This window comes from Pan paniscus, chromosome 1, assembly GCF_029289425.2.
Source record: "Pan paniscus chromosome 1, NHGRI_mPanPan1-v2.0_pri, whole genome shotgun sequence".
In the NCBI taxonomy this organism is placed as follows: Eukaryota; Metazoa; Chordata; class Mammalia; order Primates; family Hominidae; genus Pan; species Pan paniscus.
This window is the reverse complement of record NC_073249.2, coordinates 99921893-99941191: the sequence shown is the minus strand read 5'-3', so window position 1 is coordinate 99941191 and position 19299 is coordinate 99921893. Positions and strand designations below refer to the sequence as shown.

General features: G+C 51.7%; 2 protein-coding genes across 5 annotated transcripts; one reads left to right on the top strand and one right to left on the bottom strand.

The window, feature by feature from the left end:
* Window positions 1-919: 919 nt before the first annotated feature.
* On the top strand, window positions 920-2197 carry BOLA1 (bolA family member 1). 4 transcript variants are annotated; one of them, XM_003817326.2, is made up of 2 exons: window positions 920-1074; window positions 1412-2197. In XM_003817326.2, the coding sequence occupies exon 2, from the start codon at window positions 1462-1464 to the stop codon at window positions 1873-1875; it is 414 nt and encodes a 137-aa protein (XP_003817374.1). In that variant the 5' UTR covers window positions 920-1074; window positions 1412-1461; the 3' UTR covers window positions 1876-2197. The 4 variants fall into 4 exon arrangements, with proteins under 4 accessions (XP_003817374.1, XP_008968751.1, XP_008968750.1 ...); XM_008970503.5 differs by having other exon boundaries at window positions 968-1132; XM_008970502.5 differs by having other exon boundaries at window positions 969-1074; window positions 1245-2197.
* A 2499-nt stretch (window positions 2198-4696) lies between these two features.
* SV2A (synaptic vesicle glycoprotein 2A) lies at window positions 4697-19299 on the bottom strand. Its single transcript, XM_003817323.6, has 13 exons — window positions 19144-19299; window positions 14602-15570; window positions 13185-13365; window positions 12208-12359; window positions 11952-12085; window positions 11183-11272; window positions 10843-10953; window positions 10574-10662; window positions 9404-9568; window positions 9062-9195; window positions 8012-8218; window positions 7242-7401; window positions 4697-6576 (listed from the first exon to the last, which is right to left on the bottom strand). Exons 2-13 carry the CDS (start codon window positions 15221-15223, stop codon window positions 6393-6395), a joined length of 2229 nt encoding a protein of 742 aa, XP_003817371.1. The 5' UTR covers window positions 15224-15570; window positions 19144-19299; the 3' UTR covers window positions 4697-6392.

The following is a 19299-nucleotide window of genomic DNA, read 5'->3' as shown; positions in this document are numbered from 1 at the left end:
AAAAAATGGTGGGTCAAGTGAAAGGTAGAGGGTGTTGCTTTGAACTATTCAACTTTTCTGTGGCTTTGACATTTTTCAAAATGAGAAGTTGGGGAAAAACATTTAGAAATATGTAAATATATTAAGGATACAAAATAAAATTTAAATAATTTTACAAGTTAAGAATCATCCTGGAAAAATTACATCCTGTTACATCCCTGCTTAAAACCTCAGTAGCTTCCCACTACTTCTAGGATAAAGACAAAATTGCCTAACAAGGGTTACAAGGCCTGGGGTGGTCTGGCCCGTTCCTCTCCTCCTGGTACCCTACTCATCACCATCAGCTGCCCCCTAGGCTCCAACCACACCCTAACTACACCAGAAGGAAAGACTCCCTCAAAATTCTCTCTCCTCCTGTCCTTTACACGTGCAGCTACCAAAGCCAAAACCTCACTATGAGGGACTGAGAAATGGATTCTCATGTTGTTTCTGCTGAACTGTTTCCCTAAATCTCGGAAATATTCTCTGCCCGCCCCCCATTCCACCTCTCCAACCCCGGCCAAGTCTGGGTAACTTGCCTCCTTAGCATCCTGTGTTTATCTCATCGTAGCACCTAGTACCCAGTACTGCAATTGTCCGCTCACTTGTTAGTCTTCAGTGCTCTGTTGTCTCCTTGAAAACAGGGCCTGACTTGACTCCCCAGTCCCCAGCACTAGTCTGGGGCACAGTAATTATGTATTCAATCAGACTTCCATTTTCTTGCATATAAAATAAAGGAGTTGGGCTGGATGATCTACAAGATCTATTGGCAGTAAAATAGATCTAATAATCCCAATCCCAACTGCGCGTGAATTCCCTTTTTCTTTGCATTGCTGGGTTCAGACTTTCTGACCACCTTACCAGTGGGGAGAATCCGAGACTACAGTTCCCATGATCCCTCAGGGCACCACGTGGTGCCTGCCCGTCCTACCAACGCTCAGCGAGGACTCCATTTCCCAGCGTGCCTCAGGAAGGGCGCCAGGACTGCATTTTGCTCCGGAGCGTCCAGAGTCCTGTCCCTGAGCGGGAATCGCAGTGGCCGAGGCTGAGCGGCAGGTAGAAGGGGCGTCTCCGGGGCTTCACAGGGAACACAGGGGCTTCGGCCCAACCACAAGTACGCAGTTGCACATGCCCTACTTTTGCCCATTCTTTGCAAATCCCCTAAGGAACGAACGCGCCTCGCGTGCGGGCCTTTCTAATCTTCGCTTGTCCCTTCACTTCCACAGCTGGAGGTCGAATTCACCACGTCACGTAGAGAAAAGGGGCGGTGTCTCGGGTCTCCCCGTGTGGCATCAAGGCGGGCTCCCTATAGGAGCTGGTGTGGACGTCCGGGCGTGGGGTTAGGGCGGATGCGTGGATCGCGGGGCGGGTGTTGACATTGTGCTCTCACCAGGCGGATCGCCCCGACCCTCACTCCTGGCGTCTGCGTCTCTGGCGTAGCCGATGCTGAGTGGGCGGCTGGTCCTGGGTCTGGTCTCCATGGCTGGCCGCGTTTGTTTGTGCCAGGGCAGCGCGGGATCCGGGGCCATCGGTCCGGTGGAGGCCGCCATTCGCACGAAGTTGGAGGAGGCCCTGAGCCCCGAGGTGCTAGAGCTTCGCAACGAGAGCGGTGGCCACGCGGTCCCGCCTGGCAGTGAGACTCACTTCCGCGTGGCTGTGGTGAGCTCTCGTTTCGAGGGACTGAGCCCCCTACAACGACACCGGCTGGTCCACGCAGCGCTGGCCGAGGAGCTGGCAGGTCCGGTCCATGCGCTGGCCATCCAGGCACGGACCCCCGCCCAGTGGAGAGAGAACTCTCAGCTGGACACTAGCCCCCCATGCCTGGGTGGGAACAAGAAAACTCTAGGAACCCCCTGAACCCCAAGAGAGGGAGGACCAGGATCCGAATGGGCTGGGTGAGCACGAATTACTGAGGCCTTCCCTTTGATACAGTCCAGGATTTGTAAGGGATGAAGACCCCTGGGCCCCATTCTGTTGGGGTCCATACATACTCTCCGAAGATAGCAACTTGCTTCAGGTCAAAGTGAACCCGAGAAAAGAGAAGAATCACTCACTATTGCTCTTGCCCTGGACTATTCAGGAAGGGCAGCCCGGATGTTCCATGTTAAATCGTGACAGAACTGCACCAGACCTGATGAGTTGGAAACAATCCTATACATTAAAAGAAATTACACTATGAGGCTGTGTTCTTAATGGACTGCTGAATCAGTGCCACAGGTGTTCTTGGGAGAAGAAAGATACTTGTAGACTAGTCGGGAAGGGCTTTATGAGGGAAGTGATCTAGTTGGATCTTTAAAGGAAAGCACAAAATTAACCAGAAAGGAGAGGATAGGTGCTGCAGGCAGGGAGAAGAACCTGAGCAAAGACATAGACGCTGGACTGAGAAGTGAGTTAATGGACAAGACAGGGGATATAGGCAGGGACACATTTGAATTTCATCTTGAGGGGGGGAATGTTTGGCTTTTTTACAGCCTGTTCATTTCCAAAAAGTAGTATTTGTATTTGTTTAAAAGAAAAATGTTTTTAAAAACCACTAAAGCAGTGAAAAGAGGATAAGAACTAAGAAAATGATTACAGATGATGAAGAAACCTTTATATAGCCTTTTTTCTTTCTTTTCTTTTCTTTTTTTTTGAGATGGAGTTTCGCTCTTGTTGCCCAGGCTGCAGTGCAATGGCACGATCTCGGCTCACTGCAATCTCCGCCTCCTGGGTTCAAGCGATTCTTCTGCCTCAGCCTCCCCAGTAGCTGGATTACAGGCACGCACCACCACGCCCAGCTATTTTTTTGTATTTTTAGTAGAGATGGGGTTTCACCATGTTGACCAGGATGGTCTCAAACTCCTGACCTCTGGTGATCCTCCTGCCTCAGCCTCCCAAACTGCTGGGATTACAGGCGTGAGCCACTACTCGTAGCGTTTTTGTTTTTGTTTTTGAGATGGAGTCTCACTTTGTTGCCCAAGCTGGAGTGCAGTGGCGCGATCTCAGCTCACTGCAGCCTCCGCCTCCCAGGTTCAAGCAATTCTCCTGCCTCAGCCTCCCAAGTAGCTGGGACTAGAGGCTTGTGCCACCACACCCAGCTAATTTTTTGTATTTTATAGAGACAGGGTTTCACCATGTTGCCCAGGCTGGTCTTAGACTCCTGAGCTCAGGCACTCCGCCCACCTCAGCCTCCCAAGGTGCTAGGATTATAGGCGTAAGCCACCATGCCCCGCAATGTAGCCCTTTTTGAGCATTACAGATATTGTCATATTTCTGAGGGGAGCTCGAGTAATGTCTATAGAAGCAACTTTCCAGTAATCTCAATGTGGAAATTATTAGAGAAAAAAACTTGGTTAACATATATCTTTTTTTTTTTTTTTTTTTGAGACGGAGTTTTGCTCTTGTTGCCCAGACTGGAGTGCAATGGCCCAATCTCAGCTCACTACAACCTTCGCCTCCCAGGTTCAAGCGATTCTCCTGTCTCAGCCTCCCGAGTAGCTGGGATTACAGGTGCCTGCCACCATGCCCGGCTAATTTTTGTATTTTTAGTGGAGACGAGGTTTCATCATATTGGTCAGGCTGGTCTCAAACTCCTGACCTCAAGCGATCTGCCTGCATCGACCTCCCAAATTGCTGGGATTACATGCGTGAGTCACCACGCCTGGCCCGGTTAACATATATCTTGACCATTTCTAGCTAAAGAATTTAAGGTGCATGTGGTTGGGCAGTAGAGAGTCATTGACAAATTTTGAGTACAGACATGCCAGAGAGCATCTGGGGGCAGATGGATCTGGCAGTGATGTGTAAGTGAGTTGGCATGGGAGACTGGAGGAACAGAGATCAATCCAGAGTGAGGGTAGAACCCTGACTTACAAGTCATCTGTGGGAATGGAAAGGAAGGAGTTTATTTGAGAGCTACCATAAAATCAGAAAATGGTTTGATTGGAACAGAAATGGACTAGAGTGAGAGGGGAGTCAATGGTAACCCCAAGGCAGTGGTTTTCAGATTTTCTCAGGTAAGAACTCCCATGAGATTGTTTAAAATGAAGCTTCTGGCTGGGTGTGGTGGCTCACACCTGTAATCCCAGCAGTTTGGGAGGCCGTGGCGGGCGGATCGCCTGAGGTCAGGAGTTCGAGACCAGCTTGGGCAGCATGGTGAAACCCCATCTCTACTAAAAATACAAAAATTAGTTGGGTGTGGTGGCAGGCACCTGTAATCCCAGCCTCTTAGGAAGCTGAGGCAGGAGAATCGCTTGAACCCGGGAGGCGGAGGTTGCAGTGAGCCGAGATCACGCCACTGCACTCCAGCCTGGGCAACAAAGCGAGACTCTGTCTCAAAAAAAAAAAAAAAAAAACGTAGATTCAAGGTCCCTATCCTTCCAAACCAAGAAAAAAAAAAAGGGTTCTGATTCAACAAGTCAAGAGTGGAGTCTGGAGTCTATATTTTTAAAAAGCATACCAGAAGATTTAGAGGAAAGTTGGTTCTATTCTTATGAAACATTACTCCCAAAGTTTTCAAATCTGGGAGACTTAGAGGGCCCTCCATCTGTAGGGGAAAGATCAAGGTAGAGAGGCCAATTTAGGAAGTAAATCTGGTACACCATGTTATTCTGACCTTCAGTCCATCTCACCATTTTACCCTCCAAGGCTGTTAGGAGAATTGGATGTAGGTGGAGAGTCACAGAAGCAGGTATAGCCATTTTGTGTTTTGAGGATTTGTTTCCGTTTTATTTTTCGTCAATATTTTTCACTGCATTTTTCACATCAACAGAGTTGGGTTTAGGGTTCCCCAGGAGAGCAAGGGAGATGGATGGGTCCCTCCCAGGGGTGCAAGGAAGAGGGCTACGTCCAGCATGTGGGGAGTGAGGGACAAGGGCACAGGGCACACACTCATACACTGGGCACTGGAGAAGGCAGTCTTTTGAGCACAGACACCAAAGAGTTAAACAGTCACCACCTGGTACAGTGTTACAAAATGGGGAGAGTGACCACAGGGTTGGGGCACTGGACGCAGCATGACGAAGGTGAATTTTGATTTTCTTTTTTGTTATTTTCACTTTTTTCCTTTTAACATTTTTTTAAACATTTTACAAACATCTAAAAACTACAACACGTCACAGCTACAGTGGGGTGAGGGGAGGGCACCAAAGAAAGCAGCCACACAGAGTAGGGTGGGATGGGGCAGCCTAACCTACAGAGGCTATTGTGTGGAAGGGTAAAATGGGGAAACTGAGGCTTCTAGTCCCTGCATTAGGGGTCCCTCACTCACTGCCCAACCTCTCCCCACTCAGAGGAGCTGCCAGGAGGGCCCCTGCTTCCTGCCTCTGCCCCAGCTCCTTGTGCTTTTTGATCTGCTGGTTTGACCAGATGCCTGGTTTCTTTCCCTCCCCTGCTCCCCTCCCTGTGAGGGGACAGGTAGGGAGCATGGGAGGGCAGCTGTGCTATTCCCGCCTGTGCTGTAGTGGGTGGAGCCTGTCACTCCAGAGGAGGCCTCTGCTTCTTGAGGAGGGAAGGAGATGGGCCTTGTCAGATGCCCTCAGATCTCCCTAGACTGTGGGACTCTTATCCCAGGCTGGCCTAGGGCTCCTCCATCCCAGGCTCAACACAGAAACCAGATTAGGGGAGGAACTGTGGGAGGCAGGGTTGTGTGTGCATCCGCTGAAATTACCCTTGGCTTATATTTGAGGACAGTATAGTGATACCCCCCGCCCCATGGCACATGCACACACATATGTAAGTATACATACACATTCACACACACTCCTGCGGAGCTGCCTCAGAACTTAATCTATTAATAAATAAGAATCAGAAAGCTAATTTCATAAAATTCAGGCTTCATATTTGCAGCCCAAATTGAGAGGGAAGTGGAGGCCAGAGGGCTGAGGTTTATTGCTTCTCCCCCAGCATCCAACAGGAGATGTGAGAGGGCACCCGAGGCCCACTCTTCAGACTCTAAGAAGTTCTTTTGGTCCATGGTCTACACCAGAGCCCCAGCCCCTAGCATAATTGCATACCTGTGGTTTCACCAGGGCCTAGGCAGAGGGAATGATGGGGAAGGCAGGAAGCCTATTCTGGAACCCCTGGAACAGGGAAGCAAGGGCCCCTCTCTAACAGGGGGAGAAGGATGGGGCTCAGCCTTCTCTTGTGCAAAGTCAAGGGTAGTGGGAAATGGGGAGTACAGCTTCATCTCAAAACTGGGATGAAGGAGCCTTCCCTATAGTCCCTGCCCACGGGGGTTACACACATGCACACGCACACGCACACACAGCTAAGACACCAAACACGGGGAGTGGGGAGTGAGGGCTCTGGAGGTCAGGATGGCAGGGCAGGGAGGGGAAGGAAGGAGTTGTTGGTCTCACAGTGTGCCTGCCAATCCCAAAGCCCTAGACACCCCTTCACTGCAGCACCTGCCCCCGGGTCTCAGGCAGCTTCAGGGCCAGAGAGCTGCCAAGGGCAAGGGCAGCTGAGGCAAAGAGGATGGGTGCAGCCTTGGTGATTCCCACGAAGGATGTGAAGATGCTGATCCCCAGCACAGCTGCCAGCTTACACAGGGCATTCAGGAAGCCAAAAGCTGTGGTCCTGCTCAGGAGTCCCCCAGTGCAGCACGGCGCAAGGTACAGGAGGGAGGCAAAGGAAGAGTGGAGGGCAGGGAAGTGAAGTCCAGGAAGATGCAGGCAGTGTCCAAGAGGGAGAGAGAAGGTTGGAGAGATCAGAGAGGTAAAGGATGTACACCAGGAATGTAAATAAATTGAGAGACAAAGGGAAAGGAGACCAAAAATTGAGGTTAACAGTTAAGACTTCGAGGAGTAGATACAAAAGCTACCAGATTTTTTTTTTTGAGACGGAGTCTTGCTCTGTTGCCCAGGCTGGAGTGCAGTGGTGCGATCTCGGCTCACTGAAAGCTCCACCTCCCGGGTTCAAGCAATTCTCCTGCCTTAGCCTCCTGAGTAGCTGCAATTACAGGCACCCAGCTAACTTTGTATTTTTAGTACAGACAGGGTTTCACCATGTTGGCCAGGCTGGTCTCAAACTCCTGACCTCAGGTGATCTGCCTGCCTCGGCCTCCCAAAGCACTGGGATTACAGGCATGAGTCACCGTGCCCGGCCAAAGCTACCAGATTTTAGAGGAGAAAATGGAAATGTATATCCTCTCACCCCTAAGGATGCTCTTCCCATTCAGCCCTCCTTCCTCACCCCACCCCTCCCCTGAATCCACTGCCCTGCCTCCACCACATTCCAACTACCTCTTGTCTGAGGGGTAGAGTTCAACAGTCAACACGTCCAGCGCATTCCAGGATGCAATGCTGACCCCGCCAAAAAGGCAGAGCAGAGCGATCATGGCCGACTCACTGTTCCCAAAAGACAGGAAGAAGCAGGAGACACAGGACATCACGCTGGAGCCAGCTGGAGCCAGGAGAGGAGAGAGCAGCATGAGCCTGGCCACGGTGAAACCCACCCACAGCCCACCCTGTCCCATCAGCTGGCTTTCAGATAGCCCAGGATGAGACTTGTTCCCAAGGTATCCAACCAAGGTATCCAAAAGGAAGGCTTTTCACTCCTCCTCAACCTCCCTTATAATTGTTTATTAATAATATCAGTAACCATCATTTATTCAATGCCAGCCATGGGCCAAGGCAATTGATGCTTTACATGCATTGATCTAGCACATCAACCCTACGACACAGGTACTATTATCACCTCCATTTTGCAGAGGAAACAACCAGGCTCATAGAGGTAATTTGCCAGAGGCCAGAGGCAGGTGGTGGAGCTGAGATTCAAAACCCATAACCTCAAAGCCTGTGCCCTAACCACTTGCAATTCTGCTTACCTCCTTTACCCCCAGAGAAGCTTCTGTGCCAGTCCCCACCCCATCCTGCAGCACCCCCTAAACAGAAAACATGAGAGAGGAACTCTCTGACCAATCTCTTCCACAGCCCAAGGTGAGAAGCCTGTTGACTGCCTCCCGCAGCCCCTGGCCCCTACTATCAGATCTGACTCAGCCTCTCCCCCTTACCAAGCATTCTGAGCCTGCCGATCTTGTCCATGAGCAGGGCAGACACGATATTCCCAGGAAGCACTGCCAGTGTCCCCAGGAAGCTCACAAAGTATACCATGTAGGCACCTTCGCCCGTCCCTGTCACGTCTAGTGGGCAGCCCTCCTTGTTGTGCAGGAATGTACTGTTTATCAGACGGCTGTTCACAAACTTGTACTCGAACAGGTCTGTGGGCAAAGGCCAAGATAAGCAGGCAGTCATAGCAGATGGGAGAGGGAGGCTGTTACGGCTTATGGCTCAGGGCTCTGCATGTATGAAAGTTAGTAGGAGGGGCTCTCAAAATTATTCACAGTGCTAATCACAAAACATCAAATAACATCACCATGGGAACTAGGGATCTTTAGAGCAGAAAATGACCATCATCTGTCCAACAGTGTGACTTTGTCCAAGTTCTCCCATTAATAGTCTTAGCTGCTTATTCATTCTTTCTGTCCGTGCTAGCTGACTATAAGCAGTAGCGATGCCGTGGACTTAGGAAATTTTTCTGAGAAAAACATTTAAAATAATAAAAAGTCCTATCCATTGTTGTTTTCCTGCAACATGGAAAAAGCTCGCCCAGTATGAGGTGGGAAATTTCAGTCTAGCTCACAAAACCAGCATTTCGTGTGCATATACTGAAGTTTGAGAATCACTATTAAAAAGGAGTGGATTCACGCAATGATCCGCACCAAATACCCCTTTTATTGATTGTTTTTCTTTTTCCCAAGAATGCTATTTTGGATGATTTTTACCTTCTTCAAAGGTGCATTAATTTTACCTCACTGAGTTATAATTTCAGCCAAAGGCAAATAAACTTGATGTTTTTGTCAGATATTCTATTACAGGAAAATGTCCAACATCCATTAGATTTTCAGAATTATTGGTGGTAGCTATCAGGCCCCTCTGCCACCTTCCCACAGGGGTCCAGGGATCTCAGCTTGAGAACCCTAAGATAGTGAATGAAAAAGGTTCCTTCTCATCAAGGTCCACCCAACCCTTTGGTCTGACACCCACCAGCCACCCCGCCTTACCAGTGTTATAGAACACAGTGTTGATGAATGTGCAGTTGCGGAAAAACGTGTTGCTGGATGTGATATCCTCAAAATAACACTCTTCAAACAGGGAATCCTCAAAGGACACTGACTTGAGCCGCAGCCCAATGAACCTGTAAGGCCAGGATGGTGAAAGACACTCCCCCGTCATCCTCATGCCCCCTCCAAGACTCACTCTTTAGCGAAGTAATGGGAAGCTGGGCATTGAGAAGAAACCACAAGTGTTTGCCCCCCAAATGTCTTGTCTTGAACCCCTAGACTCATAAAAGAGACGAGCTAGAAGGAACAGGGAAGAAGTGAAGTTTAAAAGTCCCCACATACTTGTCATTGAAGTACTGCCCGCCTCGGTGGATCTGATTCTCCAACGTGAAGTTAAAAGTTACATGCTCTACGCGCTCCCCGGGGAACACTTTGGTGCGGGATGCGTAGTCCACTGCCTGGAGATGGCGGATCATGTCAGGAAACCAGACGGTCAGGCCATAGTAGCTGAAGAGTCAAGGACAATGGAAACAGACAACAGGGCTTCAGACAAGGCTCAGAGATTAGAATCAGGCAGAGGAGAAAATGGAAATGTGTATCCTCTCCAGAACAAGGGAGAAATGGAGTCAACCTCTGTTAGGACCTTGCTCCTCTCCAGCCTCACCAGCTTCTCCCTGCTCCTCCCTTCAACAGTTGCTGTGCTCCTGGGGGACTTCAGGGTCTCGCACAGCAGCCACTATACCTTTTCTTACCTCCCAAGCATTTGCTTTTCCCTCTGCCAAAAACACTCGTCTCCACCCCAGCCACCCCCACTCCACCTGTCTGACTCCCATTCACCTTTTAGGACTTAGGTCCCCACCCCAGCCCAAGCCCCAAGTGCTCCCACTGCCCTTCCCCCACCCTTCTCTCATCACCCTGCTTCATAGCAAGTTTCGTCTCGCTTCCTTTTTTTCTTTTGAGATGGAGTCTCGCTCTGTCACCCAGGCTGGAGTGCAGTGGCGCGATCTCGACTCACTGCAACCTCCGCCTCCCGGATTCACACCATTCTCCTGCCTCAGCCTCCAGAGTAGCTGGGACTACAGGCGCCCACCACCATGCCCGGCTAATTTTTTGTATGTTAGTAGAGACGGGGTTTCACCGTAGCCAGGATGGTCTCGATCTCCTAACCTCATGATCTGCCCGCCTCGTCCTCCCAAAGTGCTGGGATTACAGGCTTGAGCCACCACTCCCGGCCTCATCGTCCTGCTTCTTGACCAAAACATAAACTCCAGGAGGACCTTGGACCACATCTGTTTCATCCCAGCACAGAATAGAAACTGAATCCTGGTCAGCCTACAGTACAAGTTTGTTGAGTGAACTAGCGAAGTAGAGGAGCTGGCTGCAGGATCAGAGGAGGTCTGCATGGCACCTTCCCTCATTGCTTGTCCCCTGCATCTCCATTCTCCCCACCTCTCTCCCAGCCCACACACCACCACAACCACCACATATCACCCAGCCCACCCATCTCCTCACCTGAATGACATGGTGAACCACACACCCATCATCATCAGAGTGATGCGCCGATATTCGGGACCAAAACAGGAGAGAAAATTCCCCCAAACCTACAGGGGACCGGACAAAGTCAGACCTTGGCTATACTAAGTTCTAGCACCCATAGATCCCCACTTTTCTGCCCTCCCACCTCCCTTCAGCTCACCCATCACCCACACACATAGACTTCAGTCCTGCCTTCTTCTCCACTTCCCCCACTCCCTTCTATCTACCACCCCATCCACCATTACCTGCCCCCCTAGGCTCAAGGCCCGGACCCCCCAGCGCTGGTACCAGGTCCCTGTGTCCGACTGGATCTCAATCAATTCATCCTCCTGATGAATCGTCTTAATGTGGGTTACCTGGGGTCAAGAGAAGGGGTGGGCAGTCACACACTCTGTGTTTCCCAACCTCGGCCAGGTGCCTCAGTTTCTCCTGCATTAGCAAAATGGGAGGCAGGAGGTGGATATGATACCCTGAAAATCTCCTTACGGTAGAGTGTGGTCTGAGGTGGGGGGTACTCAGAGAGGGGCCAGGTAGGGGCTGGGGCTGCAGGGCATGGAGGTCTGAGTCGGGAGGGCTGTGGCTTACTGAGAACACTCGCTCAGGATGTCCTTTGGCTCGCATGTTGGTATCATGGACCTGCTTCAGCACCATCCAGGCCTCATCATGCTTTCCATTCTAGAGCCAAAGACACAATCCCCACATCCAAGTCAGCCCCTACCTGACCCAGAGTTATAGACCCCCTCCCTCCCACCTGGCTTCTGTAGTCACAGGACACTAAATGGTTCCCAGCCCTCAACCCCACCACCAAGCCCTGACCTATGGGCATGCACTCACCACTCTGAAAGAGCCCCAAGCTGAGGTATAGCAAGACAATCAGACTTGGGCAAGAGCTGCGGGTTGGGGGTGGGGAGTGTTGTCCAGGGGAAAAAGGCAAGCACAGGTCTTGGGAATTCCATAGTACAGAGGAATGTAAAAACCAAAGGTAAGGGAAATGATGGGCAAGCATGTAGTCAAAGACCTAATCCTGCTGGGGTTAGGAGGGGAAGGTATAGGGGGTGGGAATGTCTCTTGAGCTGTAAATGCAGGACAGGGCCAAGGCCCTTCCCTGCAAAATCTTAAGTCATCCATGGGTGAAGAGGTCCCCTGGTTTCTCCACCCAAGAACCCCTCAGGGACACATTCCAAGGCAAAGGATGCAAGATAAAGTCCCCTGGAGAGTGGACTCTGTGAGGAAGGCAGGCAGTCAAACAGGATCAAATCAAACTCCAGTTGGTGTTTGAACACAGAAGCCCCTGCAGCCCTCCACACTCCACAGCCCGCACCCCACCCCACCCCATGCAGCTCAGCCCCATCACCTCTAGGAAGAAACGGGGGCTCTCAGGCTGCGTGGTCAGAGCCCCAATGGCAAACACAGAAGGAAAGGCACAGACGAGGACGAAGACCCTCCAGCTGTGGAACTGGTAGGCAGAACCCATCTGAAAACTCCACCCTGGTAGGGAGAAAGTGACAGCATCAGCAGAGAGGCCAGAGGCTGGGGGAACCCACCACAGGGAGCACAGAAGAAGAGGGAGGAGGGAGATAACCTGGGGTGGATTTCCGGGGGCTGCTCACCATAGTGGGGGATGATGGCCCAGGCCATAGCAGCTGCGTACACGCCACCAATCATCCAAAACATGCAGAGCCAGCTCAAATGCTCCCCTCGTTTCTCCTGGGCCAGAAACTCGGAGAAATAGGAGAAGACAATGGGGATGGACCCTCCAATCCTAAAGTGCATTTCAAGAATTCAGCATTAGCAAATGGCCATAGTCCTGATCCCCTGCCCCACTGCTCTGGACCCCGAGCCCCTGTTGTCTTCCAGGCTTTTGAAGAGACTCCATCTCACACATAAAGCCTTACAAGCTCCCATGTGGGCCAGCCATCAAGCACCCATCCTTGGGACCATGGGAAACAGGCAAGCGAGTCTCAGGGAAAGGGAAAGAGCAAATCTTAAATCTTGAAAATGACTTACAGAGTTGGAAGGGCGGGAAGGTAATTGCAGAAAAGAGAATAAATCTCCAGAGAAAAAAGACAAGCCAAAAGCCTCCAAGGGCAGATGTTGTGGGAATGGCCAGAAAGGAGCTTGGAGTTGAAGCAGAGTAAGCGGGCCTGCCATGCTTGCAAAAGTGAAGGGGCAGTGCGGACAAGGCGTCAGGGTTCTGGCAGGTGTGGGTGTTAGCAAGGTTTGTTGTGTAATGCAGGAAATGTGTAGACTCTGGTAGGGGGTAACTCTGGGTCCACAGGAGCCCAGGGGTGGGGCTGAGGCCCACTAGGCCTCTTTGTGGAGGCAGGCTCAAAAATGGAACTAGAGGTGGGGTGGAGGACTCAGGAGTGGGCCGACAAGGAACAGCATTCTGGACAGCAGCAGACAGGTCCTGGGCAGGGAGGAGCTGGCCTGAAGATGGTTGGGGGAGAAAGGAACTCATTCATCCATTCAACTCACACAGATTTAAGGTGCATTTGGTGTGCCTGGCACTGTGCTGGGCCCTAAAGATACAACAGTGACCAAGGCACAGTCCTGCCCTCAAGGGACTTAGGAAGTGGACACTCACCCAACCCCAGAAAGTAGGCGGCAGAAGAGGAAAGTGCCGTAACCCTGGACAAAAGATGAGAAGAAGGCGAAGACGCTGTTGACTGAGAGCGAGATGAGCAGACACTGCCTCCGACCCAGCCGGTCAGCCAGACCTCCCCAGAGGAAGGCTCCCACCATCATGCCCAGGTAGACGATGAGGCCTGGAAGGAGGAGGAAAACAGGCAGAGGGGGTGTGAGCAGACACACCTTAATTCTCCCAGGAGATGAGCACTGAGGGAGCTGAAGGATCTGAAAAACTTCTAGAAGCTAAGTCTACCCAGAGATTAGAGCAAGTGAGAGAAAATGAATAGTGTAAGCAAAGATAGAAGATCATCTCTGCAGGCCAGGGGTTCAAAGGCAGGAATGAAGATATGGGAGAACCTGCAAACTCTCCACTCTCTTCGGTCTGTCTCATTTCTCACTCTGACACACACACAGTGACACCTTTACCCCTGGCTCACTTTGAAGGAGGAATGGGTGTGCCTAGGATCACAGACCACCCCAGGGTCCTCTCTATTCTCCCTGCTTTGATCCCTCAAAGCAGCAGGAGAGCTCTCATTTGTTCCTGGGGAAAGGGGCTCCAATTCATTTCATCTTCCCAGGAAATCTCCCACACAAAATCCATCCTTTACTCCTTCCAGTCTCAATATTTCTGGTCCAAAAACTCTCCTGTTTTTCACTTCCTTCATAAAACCAGAGCTGGAATTAATCTTTAAAATCATCTACTCCAAACTTTGCATTTTCCCATGCCCAAACCAAGCCCCAGGAAGAAGAGACCTGTCCAAGACCCCATGGCAATTTGGTGGCAGAGTAAGGCCTCGATTCTTTCTCTGTGAGTCTACGGGGTTCCTCCTCAGAGTCCCTGTCAGGAAAGGCCATCAAAGACTACATCCTGTCCCCTGGAAACTCCCGTCTGAGTGACAGAAAGTCTAACCAGCTTCTCTGGCAGAAGATCCAGGACCCTCCCCCTCCCCCAACCACCCCAAACTGACTCTCCCCATTTATACCAAGGAGTTTGGATACTGGCTTCTTGTTCCCCAATCAGTGAAAGGGAACAGGATAACCAGAGGGAAAACTATGAAGAAACATTAAATGGTAGGGACCATCCTACCACAGCCACCTCCTGCAGAATGAAGCAGACCACCACCCAACCACTGGCCCAAGCCCCAGTCCAGCTGCCCTCCCGCAAGCCCCTCTGTCACATTCAACTTCACCCTGACCCAAGGCCAAGAAGAGGGAGTGTGTGAGGGAAGAGTGTGCAGAGGAACCCTGAGCCCTCTGGGAACATCTTGGGTGCAGGGTCCTAGGGAACCCAGTGGTAAGGATAAGAGCAATTTCCAGGAGCAAGGAGGTTTCCAGAGTTTGAGGGGATAAGGCTGGAGCCCCCCATGTCTTACCTAGCATGCCTTTGTTGGAGTCGGACAGGCACATGTCTTTCTCAGCGCTGGGCAGCACGAAGCCCACCACAAAGACCTCCACACCATCAGCCATCAGCGCCAGACCAAGCACAAAATACAGTGTCCACTGGAAGCGGCCGTGGCCACACTCCCGTAGGATGGCTTCATACTGTTGGGCCAGTTCTTCTCGTTCTTTCCGTCGTTGTGCCTCCCCCCGGCCCCCAGGGGGACCCTCCCCATCACTCAAGCCCCCCCTTACTCCAGCCAGGGGCGCCCCATCTGCCATCCGCTCGCCTTTGCCCCCAGACTCTGCCCGGGGAATGCCCTGATATTCCCCTTCATAGATCTCATCATCCTCGTCATGGCCCTCAGTAGCATCACTGGATGCACCACCTTCCTCCTCATCCTGGGTCCCTTCTCCTCGGTAATAACCATCACTGGGAGCAGGGAAGTCATCATCATCATCCTCCTCCTCAAAGCGGGAGTACGATCTTCGGGAATATTCGTCCTGGACTCTGTCCAGGCCCTTCACCACCTTCTTGGCCGCATGCTTTTTGACTTCCTTAGCAATGTCTTTGGCCCCACGGATGAAAGCTGCCCGGTCTCGGAAGCCCTCTTCCATGATGGGGCTTGGGGCACTTCACCGGGTCTTCTCCACCTCCTGCTTCTTTTTCAGCTTTTTGCTCAAGGACTTGTAGAGTCAAAAAGACCCCTCCCCACAGTTACTTAGATGAAGTGTGTTCCAGTATCTCTGGGCACAAAAAAAAGAGCAAACAGGTCCTAGCCAATGAGTGCCTAGGAAGGAAAAGGAAGGAGAGGAGCTTTGACCTATACCCAGTTCAGTTGGGTGGATGGGGAAGGGACAGGGGGAGCAGGGGAATGGGAAGGGGAAGGGGAGCCAGATTGGGAGGCTAAGCCAGGATAACTCAGGAAGGGTCGCCTGCTTCTCTTCCACAAGCCTCTGGAGACCTAGAAAAAATAACAGACAGCAAAAGGAAGTTGTGAGTCCCAAGGTGGTGAAGAAGGCCAATATAAAGCCTCTCAACCCAGAGCCCCATCTGGACCATGTGGTGCAGAGATGGTCTTCTCGCTTTAGGCTCCCATCCACACACTAAAAAGGGATGGCTATCTGGGCTAACCGGGTCACTCACATAGAAGTCCCCTTACTTTGACCTTGGAGGCCTGGCCTGTGGAATTTGCTCCAAAGTCGCAGTCACCTACCCCCAAACCCACCCCAGCCCTTGCTTTATCACCAATCTGCAAAGAACTAAACAGGAAATACGAAAAACCAGAATTCCCTTCTTTAGTCTTGCCTGGGTTTCTTACTGGGGGTGGAGTTGAGGAGGATGTGTAAGAGGACAAGCCCTCCAACCTGTGGCCTTCCCTCCTCTGATGGCATCTGAAGGCAGGGGCTTCCACTGTCCTTCCCTCAGGTCCCATGTTTACAGGCTTCAACAAGGAGGGATTTTCTCTCAATATAGTCTAATGGGTAAATGCTCAGCTTCCAGAGTCACAAAGACATGGGTTTGACTTCCTGTTTTGGCAAATACTAGCTAAGGGACCAAGCCTCAGTTTCTTCTTGTGTAAAAAGGGGAAAGTAAGGGTTGAATGATATAATGTATCTATGCTCCTTACCATAAGTCACCTGGCACATAAAAATGATGAATAAATATTAATTATTAATTTTGTGGTGACAGTAATATAGTGAAATGCCCTATACTACCTCATAAGGTCCCCAGATGAAAGCCATCTTGGATGCTCTTTAGGGTGAGCAGCAGGAAGGGACACTGGCAAGGAGAATCCTGGTTCAGGGCAAAGCACATGACTGTTAGGGGTGACCTAAGTTGAAATCCCAACTCTGCCACTTACTAACTGATCTCAGTCAGGGTAGTTAACCTCCCTAAGCCTCAGTGTCCATCTATTTTAACTGGGGATAATTAAATTGGGAGACTGTTTCTTGGAGTTGATGTGAGAATGTAATCTCACAGTAGATACTCTATGTTAGTTTTCTTCCTTCCTATGATGTTGAAAGTGGGAAAGAAACAGGAAGCAGCAAGGGACAGCAGGGGGGTCATACTTAGATGCTGTTGCCCAGCATCCTTGCAAACAGAGTCCCAAGACCCCCCTGTCTATGTTTCAACTAATTCCAGTAGCTGGGCCCACATTAACTACCTCCAGAAAAACTAGGGAAGATCCAGAAAAGGGGGACCTGGAACCCAAGTAAAGTGGAGGAAAGATGGAAAGCTAAGAGGTGATGACTGTCCACTGCCACCTTGCTTCAGAATGTCATAGATAGGCCCCCTTTCCACAGATGGGGGTGAGAATGGAAATGACTGTCAAATGCATACATTTCCAACATGAGGTTCTAAGGCCTACAGTTGCATCCCATCCCTCCAGGGCCTCCCTTCCTAATCCCCCTTAATCCTTTCTGCTCCTCCTCCAGGAGTCAAGGAAGAAGGAGTCCACAAACACCGCATTGCGTAGGAGGCGGATGTAGAATAAAGGGGGTTTGGGTGTCCCCCCAAAAAAGACATTCTCCAGAGGAAGGCATGGGATAGCCCCCTTCCTTCATAGGAGCAGAGGAAGCAGGCCTAGATTCTGATCAGAAATCATCCCCCTAAAAATATCCTGCCTCCGGTGCTCCCACCCATCCAGGGCCTTCATTAAATCACACACACACACACACACACACACACACACACACACACACACACGCCCTGGTAGAAGACGGTAAGCAATGCTATGTGGTTCAGAGAGAAGCACTGGCAAGCAGCGCCTTACCCCCTCAGGACAGATGTAAGCAGTGGACCACGGTGACCAGAAGCAGTGACCCCTATGTCACCTTTTCTTCATGGTTCAGGGCCCAACCATCCCCCATGAAAGAGCTGGAACTGCGGAATCCCCTCAGCGCATGGCAATTTGCTAGCTTTCCTCTCTTTCCTAACCAGGATCTCCCCGCCAGCCCTGAAGGAGGCAGGACCCACCAGGAGCCATACTCTATGTTTGTTGACCCTATTTCCCCCTGAGAGGGGCACGTAGGGCAGGGAAGCCTTCCACAACCACAGCAGGATATGAGGTCTCAACAGCCAGCTTCCTCAGGGCCAGCAAGCCCAGGAGGTCAGGAGAGAAAGAAAGAAGACAAATTCTTTGAGCTGGTGAGGAAGTGGTGCTATTTTTAGCCCCCAAAACAGCACAGGGTGGCTAAGCCTGGGGGAGTGAGACAAGACTTGGAGAGGTGGAGGTTAAAGGAGACAAGGTTCAGGGTTACAAGGTCCTAGGCTGGCTGACTTCACCTGACAGGAAAAAATGTGCCCAGGAGATTTTCTGCAGAGGGTGGAGACAGGCAGGGGACTCCAGAGCAAATGCTTCCTTCCAGAACAGCTCGTCCAGTCCTGGGTCCAGAACCCCCCACCCTCCCAGTCAAAGCCCCTGACTTTGGGGTCCACTCAGATCCCCAGGCCTTCCTAGCTCAGGTGACAAGGTCATTAAAAAGCAATCACTTATCAAAACGTCCGCGGGGGCGGGGGTAGAATGTGGGAGGTGCGGGAGCACCCCTTCCCCATGACAGCCCGGTCATCGAACCTCAGCCCCCACCCAGGACCATCAAGACTGCGCCTCCCCTCCCCACATCCTACCCAGGGTTAGGAAGATAGGAGCACCCACAGTTCTGAGGGATAAAAATGAGGGTGTCAGCTGAGAATGCACACTGAGGAATACGGAGAGGCAGAGAGGGGGACGCAGGGAGAGACCTCCGCATGCACAGACATAGAGACCGCCCCTATCAGCATTTGCAGCGACCCCCCCACACCCCATCTTGCCTCAGCTCCGGAATAAGGGAAAAGCCCCCAGAACTGACTAAATCCCTGCTCTGAGCACCTCCTCCACCCTTGGTCCTGCTGCTAGACAAGTGTCCACCTTCACTCAACATCCCTTCCCCCCACCCTGGAGCAACTGCCGCCAGCCCCCGCCATCCATGCCCCCAACACCTGGCGGCTCTACATCTCTGTCTCCCCAGTATTTCCATTCTTCACTCCCCTTCCCTCCATCCTTCACCTGCCCTTCTTCCCCTGCCCCCCCACCCACCCAAGTCCAGGCGTGCACACTGAGGCAGCATCCATTCTCCAGCCCCAGCCAAGGTCATTTATCATTCATCCTGGGGGTGGGGGGACGTCAAGGTGAGGAGGGGATAGGAGTTTGAGGGAACCTCATCCCACCTCGCAACCCCACCACCACGTTAATCTCCGAAGGGGATAGTGGGGACTTGGTTATGGTAGAGAAAAACACCCCTCCTCCCCATTCACCAATATTATACATATGCGTGCGTGTGTGTGTGTGTGTGTGTGTGTGTGTCCTGAAGAGCACAACTGAAATAAATGTCCATCCCCAAACCACCACCAACCCACCAACCCCCCTCACCCCTAGAGAGGGGATCGTCACCCTCCCCATAAGCAAAGCATGGGAGGATAAAATGGCTGCAAGGCAAGGCAAAGATGCTTCTGCCAGGGGCGGGGAGGAGGTGAGCGACTGAGAAAGGGGTCTCACCTGGTCTAGGTTCCCCGGGTAAGGAGTCCCGGGCGAGGACGGGGGTCCCGGCCGCGGGCGGAGGCGGCAGCGGCGACTGCTCCCGGCACCAGGGAAGCGGCAATGCAGACCTGCCACCCCCCTCCACCACTCCAGCCCCGCCTCCGCCCCCCCCCT